Genomic DNA, 9,619 nt, shown 5'->3' with positions numbered 1-9,619 from the left:
AAAAAAAAAAAAAAAAAAAAAAAGCATTCCCTGTGCAAGTAGAAGCAATAACAAGCAAATTAAAAAGGGGTTGTTTCTAAATATACATTCAGTCAGTCAGACGCACGTGCTCTCATGCACACTCACATACACAGATTTGGCACACGCACACGAGCCGCACACACAAGCTTCCAGGCTCACCATCAAGTTTCCTAGCAGGTTGCCTACTGGGAGAAGAAAAAAAACAAACCAAACAAGCCTACCAACAAAAAAATACTCCCCAAACAAACAAACACAACAAAACACAAAATCCCACCCGACACCCCAAGCGTCCTTGAAAAGTAATCGAAAGGGAGCGTTCACTTCTGAAGTGAAGGGGCGGTGTGTCTCTTCTGGCGATCCAAGATGCAGCATTAGTTTAGAGTTTGTAAAAGATTCAGGGAGGGCTTGGGGGACAAAGAAGGGGCGGAGATGTCTAAGAGTTCACACGTATGCTAGGTAAGGAAAAAAGTGCAAAACCGAGGCAACGTATTTGAAGTCTTAGTTTCTGTCTGTTTTGTGTTTTGTTTGCTCTCTCGTTCCTGTTCGGCTCTCAGCAGCGTGAGCTGGGGTCTTGCTCTAGTTTTATTGTTAGGGTGGGCTCCACGGCCACAGGGGCCCCGTTGGCATAGTGGGAGGTTTTGTAGGTGATGGAGTGATCGCTCTTCTTGGCCGCATAGCGGAACCGGTGGTAGTGGAGCACAAGGGCCAGCGCGACGGAGACCAGCACCACAACAGCACCTCCGGCGGCAATAACGTAATACCAGTAGGCTGGGATGGGCTGCACTGACACCGTGTCCACTGTGGGCTCGGTCCCTGGCAGGAGGGTTGCCCCTGGGGAGGAGACACAGAACAGGGTTGCTAGGTGGGAGGCATGCAGATGCACAAAAAGAAACACACATGCTTTCAAGAGTACAGCACGGAGTAACATGAGGTCCCGGGGCCGCCTCCGGATGCGGGGTGTGCTCCTGGGGGGAGTACAGCCTGGTGTTTGCTGAGCCCATGTATTCAAGCACCTTTTTCTTTCCTTTTAATTAGTCAGGCTGCCTGGATCGCAATGCAAATTCCATGTGCACGCTATTACTGTTATTTCTGGCATCAACAAATGTTTTTTCTCCCCTCTTTTTTTTTGACCTTCTCCAGATCAGCCTCCTGGTTTTGTCTCCACATGGCAGATGTTGTCAAGCAGTGACAAAACACATCATGCTCCTAATTGGAGAATAGTGTAATCTCAGATGGCCAAGGAAGTTACCGCAGGAGACTGGGAAAGAAATTACAGGGAGAAACATTTGTCTTTCTTATGGAAAAGACAGAGATAATCTCTATCTGAAAGTGCTCTGCACACAGATCTGGTCTCACTAAGTGCCCCATTCACAGACTTATAGATTTCCTTATTATTTTTTAAAGCAAGAAAGGATGGTCACAATTATTTACATGGCATAGGCTGTGAAATTCAACCCAACGCTCATGTAAGAAACTCATGCTCTCTGCAGCTTAAGCAAGCCAGGATTATGAATTCATGCCAATAAAGCAAACACACCTAGGGAGGGCTGGAAAAGCACCGGCCTCCCTTGAATTCAAGGGCAGGCAGAGCCCAGGCTCAGCCCAGCGATGTTTAACCCTTCCTAATCTTGCAGCTACAGCGTTGTTGCGAGGCAGGGCATGGCTGCAAGGCGCTGCTCCTGCTTCCTAGGTCATCCCAGGACAGCTCGGCGCACATCTGGTGATCAGACACACGTAGGACCTTACTGCCAGTCTGCAGAAGCATGCACGCACAGGGTCAGGCACTGAGGAGAGGAGAGGAGTGCTGGTGTTCATGCTCATGCCCAATGCCTGCGAGTGGCTCTGCGCTGTTCCTCCTGCACATGCTGCTCCTACCTCCCCACCTCTGCTCACAAGGGGTGAGCTGCAAATAACTCAGGAGAGATGCACCACAATTTATTTACTGGCTACTTCAAGGGAAACAAAGTCCCTGGGGAAATTCTTGGAAGGGTTCACTCTAACGCTGGACACATTGACCTTTCCACTCTGCTTGCCCTCTCCTCCTGACCCTGGCCTGCTGGCTGGGAGCAGCCCCCTGGCTGGGTGCTGGCAAGCAGAATTTTGTGGGCTCCTGCAGTTCGGTGTCAGCGTATCATCGAGCTCTGTGCTAACCAAACTCCAACTTGATTTCTTGAGCAGGCTCAGAGGATGCCAAGAGGAAAAAAACAAAACAGTGCAGGACAGACTTGGCCTTGCTAGCAGCAAGTGCATCTCACAGCATGGCCTCTGTCCTCCCCTCCAAACACTGCCCTGCCAGCACAGCCGTCGACTGGCAAATTTGGGATGGTGACATCTTTTCTACTGCTGGTGGCACAGGAGATCTGGCAAAGTCAAGGTTCCTCTGCCCGTCACAAGGCTTTCCTCCCCTCCCCGTCCCACAAAACCCAGGCACAGGGAGTAAAAGTAAGAATGAACACTGCACCCAGGTCCATATCTACAACAAAAACCCAACAACCCCAAAACCAAGAAAAAAAAACCCACACAGGCAAGACAAATCCTGCTTTTACAGAGCAGGAGGCTGGGAACCACCCATATAATTGTCCTCATAGGCAAGAAATTCAGATGTGTCAGGAGAAACCTACCTGCTAGATAGGCTGCCCTCACCCTGTCTCACCCCAGCTGCCCCTCACTGCCAGGAATGGGGGTGGCCCTGTCCCTCCTGCTCCCTGACGGCACCTGGGCTGTGTGTCGGGGGTGGCGAAGGCAGGGAGTAGGCATCCCTCCGACCTCCTGCTCTACCTCCACGGGCCACCCTGGCATAGGGGAACACACACATCGCCCCCCAGCGCCTCCCCGAGCAGCTGCTGCCCCTCACGGCGTTGCACGGGGTCGGCAGTGTGGGCCATCCCTCGGGGTCTGCTGCCAGCCCCCTGCGGGGTGAGCATGTTCCACACCACCCTGAGCTTCACTGATAACCCGCTGCTGTCGCCCACTGCAGATCCAGCTGGCTGAGCCCTCCCAGACCCGTGTGTGTCCCACCACCATCCCCAATGGATCAGCAACACCACGCCTGTGCCTGACAGCGCCAGGGCACGGGGCTGATCCCTGGGAAGATCACGGGGCTGCTCACTGTGCAGAGTCCACTTGTGTTTACACTCTGTGACAGTCTCTGCTTACATAGCACCTTGCTCCAGCAAGAGATTTACAGGCACACAGCCTCTCCCACCACTGATATGCACCGGGGCCTGCTGGTGGAAACTGGGGTGCGGAGAGGGGGGCAGGTGCCAAGGATGCCAATGGCTCCTGAGCCTGCAGGGGAGCAGCACTTGCCTCTGAAAAACAGAGGGGAGGAAGGTTTCCATGGCCTCCTGATGGCTGCACATTGCCTGGTGCAGGGCTGGGAGAAAAAAGGGTGAGCCTGGCCATAGAGGAGCATGTGCCATGGTGCCCAGTCTGCACCTCCTGCCCCTTCTCCACGAACCCCTGCCCTCTTGACTGCCTGGGGAGGGAGGGAGGCAGCATGATGTGCCCCAGATGATCCCTCTTGTGGGAAGGATCCCTAAGGGATATCAAGGCAGCTGGGGGTTCAGGACAACCTGTGCTTGGCTCTGACCCACTCCAGATGTCCCCCTGCAGTAGCTGGGTCTGCAAGCATGAGGGGTGGTGCAGAGCCTCTCCTTGGCCTCCATTTCCGCACCTCGTGGCTCTGCTGAGGAGATAGCAGAAGTCTGGAGAGTTCATTTAGCAACTGAAGTCATTAAGGAATCACACTCAGTTGTCTCCAAGCCCTAACGAAGCCAATTCCCAACATTAATGATTGTTCTTCCTTACACTGTCAGCCACTAAATATAGCTGCCCATCCACTCAGCACACAGCGCTGATGTTATCTGCTCTGTTTTTACTGGCTCTGCTGCTCTCTGGAAGTTTTCTTTTATATCAGTGGAAAAGTTCTCTGCTCAGGGAGATGGAAAAAAAAAAAAATCCATCTTCTTAACCTAATAATTTTTCCACTCCCCTTTGCCTTCCGCCACACACACACACACACACATTTACTCTCTAGGACTCTCCTCAATAAAGAAATACCTCCTGCTGTTGCTGTCAAGTTTGTGGGTGCTGTATTTATGCATGGCTTGGGACATCGGTCAGTGGAATCCCAGTTTAATCCCTACAAGGTGGACAATTTCACGTGGATGTGCTGCTGTGCTCACACCTCCAACCTGGCCAGGTACAGCTCTCTCCTCAACAGGGAAGACTCTACAGGGACCAGTTTTAGAGCTGTGTAGCAGAAAATCAAAACCCAAAAGAAGCAAAAGCAAAAGTCATCTGGGGAAAAAATGGAGAATACTATTTCCAGAGAGTGTTCTAGAGGGCTGCCTGCCTTGCTCTGCCACTGCCGTGCCACAGCTTGTATTCCTCTCCAAAATCACTGACATTAACCGCTGTGGACAAGCAACACAGCTGGACTTTTCATAGATGGCACAGATGAAAGCGAGTATTCCACTCATCTAATCTGAATGCCACAAAACCAGTGTCAGCCTCAACTCCTTAATTTCTACCTGTCATTTGTCCAGGAAGATATCCCTGTCTTGATTTCAGGTGTGGGAGAATCCACCAGCCCCAAAGGTAAATCTCCCTGTGGTTTGGTTCCATGCTCTTTGGGCATATCTCTCTTATTTTCAGCCTGGCATTTATCTATCTCCTTGCTTCTAGCCACTTGTTATACCTTTTCTTTATGGGTGAGATGCATCAACTCTCAAACGCAGCAGTTTAAGCACACTTCACTGGTCTTGTAAGATCCCGACCCACTAGCTGAAAGATATTCCACCCACACAATTCTCTTCTTATTAATTGCCTGGTGATCCTGGAGCCTGTAAGGTGCATATTTTCAGCTTTGCTACAAGCCAGGAGAGGAAGGATTTGCTATTATTTTTAATGGCATCCAACTTTTTAAATTCATCATGTAATTGCAGGAGCAGGGGCTACAGAACATATCAATACTTCCTGCACAGTCTTTACTCTTGAGTTCCCTTTTTTTCTCCAGCCAGGGACTTCTTCCCTTCCTTGCCCTCTCCTTCTGTTGGACATCTCTGTCTTCCTCTCATTTTAACTGCTATCTTGCTTTCTCCAATCTTTATCTTCACCTCTTCATGCTTTCCCTTTGCATTTTGCTCCTTCCCAGGTCACTCCATCCTTCTGCCCCATCTCTTCTTGCCTGTCAGCCAGGGAAACCTTTCAACCTTGTACTACAATTGCTCCCCGGTTGTGAGCAGTGCTAGGATGCCCTCCGTGGGCAGGAGTCCACTGACACAAGCTGGTGAGCTCCTGTGCGAAGGGGAGGTGTGCCTGCAACAGCATCTCCCTGGGGTGTTCAGGGACCTCACTGTGCTGGGCACAGCAAACACTGTCCCTACCCAGCCAGTGTGCCCTGGGAAATACGACAGCAAAATGGAGGCACGCGGGCAGCAGGGCATAGGGTGAAGAGCAAAAGAAACAACATGACTTTGGGATAGACTCAATGTGAGAACCCAGAACGAAGTTCAAACTGAATATGTCACGCCTGTTACAAGCCCCAAAAGACAAGGATGCTGTTTGCAAAATAGGTGCCAGATCAGGACTGGGAGAACTTGAAGAGATGGTGTAAGTGAGGAAGTGTAATGAGGCTTTAACTGCCAGCTGAGAATATTGCAGCAGCTTTTCAGTAACACCACAAGCCTGAGTAGCAGATAAATTAGCAGCCTACAAACAAGCAAGCCCGAATTCTTAGTTGTTACACTATGAGTATGACTGTACAATACAATGTTATGCCTCGTGCATGTCCCTCCTGTGGTAACACTCCACAGCCTGCCTCACACTCCAGGGATGGAATCACACCCATGACTTCAGTCTTGGTGTCTACTTTTACCACCACAGCTCCCACCACACATACCTACCAGAGACAGCTTTGCCCCGCACAGAAAATGCAGCAGCTGCTAGGATAGAGCCCAGTCATGTCTTACAGCCCACCAACAGAGCAGGGGATGGGAAGAGTACAGACATCATGTCCAAATGAAAGCAAAAGACGCATTGACTGAACTGGCAAAACAACTTTCAAAGTTAAGGGGAGCCCCAAGTTTGCTTTTCATCACAACACAAGCCCCAGACACATTCCTGAAGAGGCAGGCAGGAAAACAAAACCCAAAATCAAAACAGGGGAAAAAACCCCTTTTAAACAGACTAAACAGATCTTCCCTGCAAAAGCAGATAGCTTTTCTCACCCTAGAGCAAGACAAACAGCATCCCCACTGACTGCTCAAAGAGCGAGGCAGTTTTTCTGAGTTCCTCACCTTTATTCTTACTCTGTTGGTTTGATCAGAGAAATGCCAGCTTCTATCCTTTAGGCTAGTATTAAGCTATTAAATGCACCATTTCACCTTGTTTTCCTTTTATTGACTGTCACCTTCAGAGCTCCTCATAGCAGTCTGCTCTCCCATTTCTACCTCCCAACCCCCTTCCCCTTCCAAGCAGACCAGCCCCACCCTCCTTTGCCAGCAACTAGAACACCACCACTACCAGAGTGTCTATAAAGTAGAGAACAACCTTCCTCCACACTAATATGTCATTGCCACCTCATTTCACCTTTAATTGGCTACTGTTTTTTCGTTTTGGTCAGTTGCTAACTACCCTTTACTCCTCAGCCTTCCCATGTCAGGCTCAGCTTCTCTTCAGGAAGCCAGGTACCTCCTGACAGCAGGTTTCCTAATGCTATTCAGCCCCAAGACAGTGGGACTTGTCTGTTTGCCTGCTCCCTGTCACCTAGCAGGAGTCAGAGGGTGCCACCTCCTGCTGCTGCAGAGCGGGAGGTTTAGCACAGGCTTGCCATTTCACTGCTCAGAAGATTGTCTCTTTGTACAAGCACACACATTGCTTTCCTTCAATGTAAAAGCCCATGCCAGCAGAAAGAAAACACCAAGAGAAGTGCAGTTTTACCTGGAAAGCAGTTCTCACCTGAGAAAGCTGTGATGGGTTCTGCAAAGGGAAAAAGAAAAAACCCTAGTATTAGAGAGGGGAATATTAGACTCAAGGCCGCAGTTCATGTCTTTGCTGATTTGCAGTGGCCAAGTGGAGCAGGCATGTGGCTGTGCCCCACAGAAGCCACACACTGGAAACAGCATAGGGTGCTGGCCAAGCTCACCAGGACAGGGAGAAACCCTGCCTCTGCTGAGGAGTGACCAGATGCAATAGGCTTCAACTCAGACACAGACTTCAGAGAAAAATATGTCGAAAGATGAGGGTCATTTGGATTCAGCTGGCTGGCCTGAGTCATCCAAAGACAAGGTCCCACCTAGCCCAGTGATGGAACCCTGAAACCTCCTAAATTTCCAAGAGCAGCTTTGTTTCTGTCTCAACTCTGGCATCATTATTCACATGGGAACTGTGTTACTTCTGGGCATCAATGCCATGCTCCTCTCCGTCTCACAGTGCCAAGAGGCAAAGGCAAGTGATTTTTTTTCTTCTTTCAAGATACTTTGAAGTAATCTGTTACAAATTACTGGATCTGAAAAGCAATAATCAGTACTTATTACTGATTACTTTCTCACAGAAGCAATAGACTTCTGATTATTTTTAGATTACTTCTGCATTATGCCTGTGAGTCACAGAAGCAGACTCTGGCTCTACTGAGTGCTATGAAATCATAACTCAAGTTCAGAATGCGAATGACACATCTGTCAAAGGAAAAAATTATTGTGATTATTAGCGTTCTTTCACACTAAAAAGGAATCGGATTACTTCCCAGGACTACATTTAAAAAAAAACCCCAGTAGCCTGTGCTGGAGTCAGCTATTTTCGTGGTCCTGACAGGGAGAGCAGCACTGTATCTCTACTGTTTCATTATTATTTTGGTGACATCGGAAATGACCCATGAGTTATGCCGAAGTTTGGAGTGGGAGCCCTTTGTTAAAAATTATCTGAAACAAACTATCCTTATCGGTTTTAAGATTCCCATTCAGCTTCCTAGAATGGGACAAATAATTTTCTGTAGCAGTTTGGTGTTATTTTTAGGGCTGGCAACCCTTGAAACTTTATAATTTATTAATGCTTTTGTTTTGAAATATTAAGCTTTAGGTTTGTGAGGCCCAAGTTACAGTAACACTGGAGCTAGGTGAATTGCTGAGCTCAAAAGAAGTCAGATAGGAAATGCTATTAGTGTTAATCATCAGCCTTGCTTCTTTTTAATACCATAGAAGGCAAGGGATTAAAACACCACTGTCAAGCTTTAAATACAGGGAATTTGACATACCGAGTATTAGCTCCTTTGGCAGATAGGAGACCAGCAGAGTTCAAAGCATCAAAGAAACTGGGACCTATGGTGCTCAAGAGCATTTCTGGGGCAGTCCCAGTACTCTGTTCTATTATTAATGTTGGTTCCAGCACCATCTTCACCATTGCCTGCCTGCACAGGGCTGCAAGCTACATGACCAGCCCTTCTCAGGCACAATTTGTCCTGTGCCTCCTCCCCTGAGATACACCCCTTGGAAGACAGCAAAGCAACCACCCTGCTTGGCTTAGAAGGCACCAAGATCCTCCCCCTCCCTTGGTGGGGGAGAGGAGAGCAGCTTCACTGAACAGGGCCTTTCAAAGCCCAAAGGGGAGAGAGGCTTTGCTCTACCTGGCTTTCTCCACTGACACCAGGATGGGTTGGACACTTTGCAGATGTTTAACAGTGAAATGTGCCTCCCCCAGGTCATGCAGAAGAGCAGGGCCTCACTACTGTGGGCAGCTCTCAGCACAGATCCCACTAACTGGACACTGCTGACACATCCTCAACTGGGATGGCTCTAAATCCACATCCAAGCTAGATGGTGACCAGAGCCATCAGAGTGCATGCATGGTTATGCCAGCTAGAGAAAAAGGGCAGGGCAACAGCTCCACCAGCAAACTGCTAAAACACACCTTTTTCTCTCTCTTTTTTTAAAGTCTTTGTCTTTCACATTGAATGAATCCACCTGGCTTTTGGCCTGGTTTGGGGAATGGTGAATTCTAGGACAAAAATTTCTTTTGTTGTTCTGTTAACATTGCTGTAAAACCCCTCTGCTATTTTATTTCTTATTAGAGAAGACTCCTTTTGAACTCATCGGCCCCTCTAAGCGCGTAATACTGACTGGCAGCTGGTTTCTTTTGTCTAGCACTTTCCTTTTAAATTTGGTGTATGTCCTTATCACATAGAATAGTCCTCAGTAACCCTCAGCTGCTCTTTCAGCTTTGCGTGGCAGAAACATGTGCTTCCTGCCTCTCACACCAACACGGTCAGAGCCCCCATTCCTCAGAGTCTGAGTCCCCCTGAGTCATTTCTTTCGTGGGCAAGGAAAATCCCAGCTGAGATCCAGAAACTCCCAGTAACTCAAGCAGGGGAGAAGTGGCCCACTGGCAGCCTGCAAGTGAAGGCTCTCCAGCCCCAGCTGTCCCCACCGCCATCCCCGACCCCGCGGCCGGACACAGCACGTACCCATGCAGTTCTCCAGTGGGATGTCGGTGCCTAGCCGGATGTCATCGAGGGCGAGTTCTCCCGAGTGGCCATTGCGTATAAATCCCTCAAACACGATCTGTGAGAAATTGGGACAGAAATGTCAATGCGAAGCTG

General features: G+C 49.1%; 1 protein-coding gene across 1 annotated transcript in view; it reads right to left on the bottom strand.

Moving 5' to 3' along the window:
• Positions 1–9,619, bottom strand: part of LOC104525914 (neuropilin-2-like) — a 22,234-nt gene that overhangs the window by 10,670 nt on the left and 1,945 nt on the right. Inside the window, exons 2-3 of the mRNA XM_010169194.2 lie at positions 9,485–9,581; positions 6,985–7,005 (exon numbers count right to left, since the gene is read on the bottom strand). Coding sequence (XP_010167496.2) covers positions 6,985–7,005; positions 9,485–9,581 — 118 coding nt within the window. The remainder of the gene's footprint in view (positions 1–6,984; positions 7,006–9,484; positions 9,582–9,619) is intronic.

This window comes from Antrostomus carolinensis, unplaced genomic scaffold (genome assembly GCF_000700745.2).
Source record: "Antrostomus carolinensis isolate BGI_N321 unplaced genomic scaffold, ASM70074v2 scaffold45505, whole genome shotgun sequence".
NCBI classification, from domain to species: domain Eukaryota; kingdom Metazoa; phylum Chordata; class Aves; order Caprimulgiformes; family Caprimulgidae; genus Antrostomus; species Antrostomus carolinensis.
The sequence above is the reverse complement of the archived record's forward strand: the minus strand, read 5'-3'. Positions and strand labels throughout refer to the sequence as shown.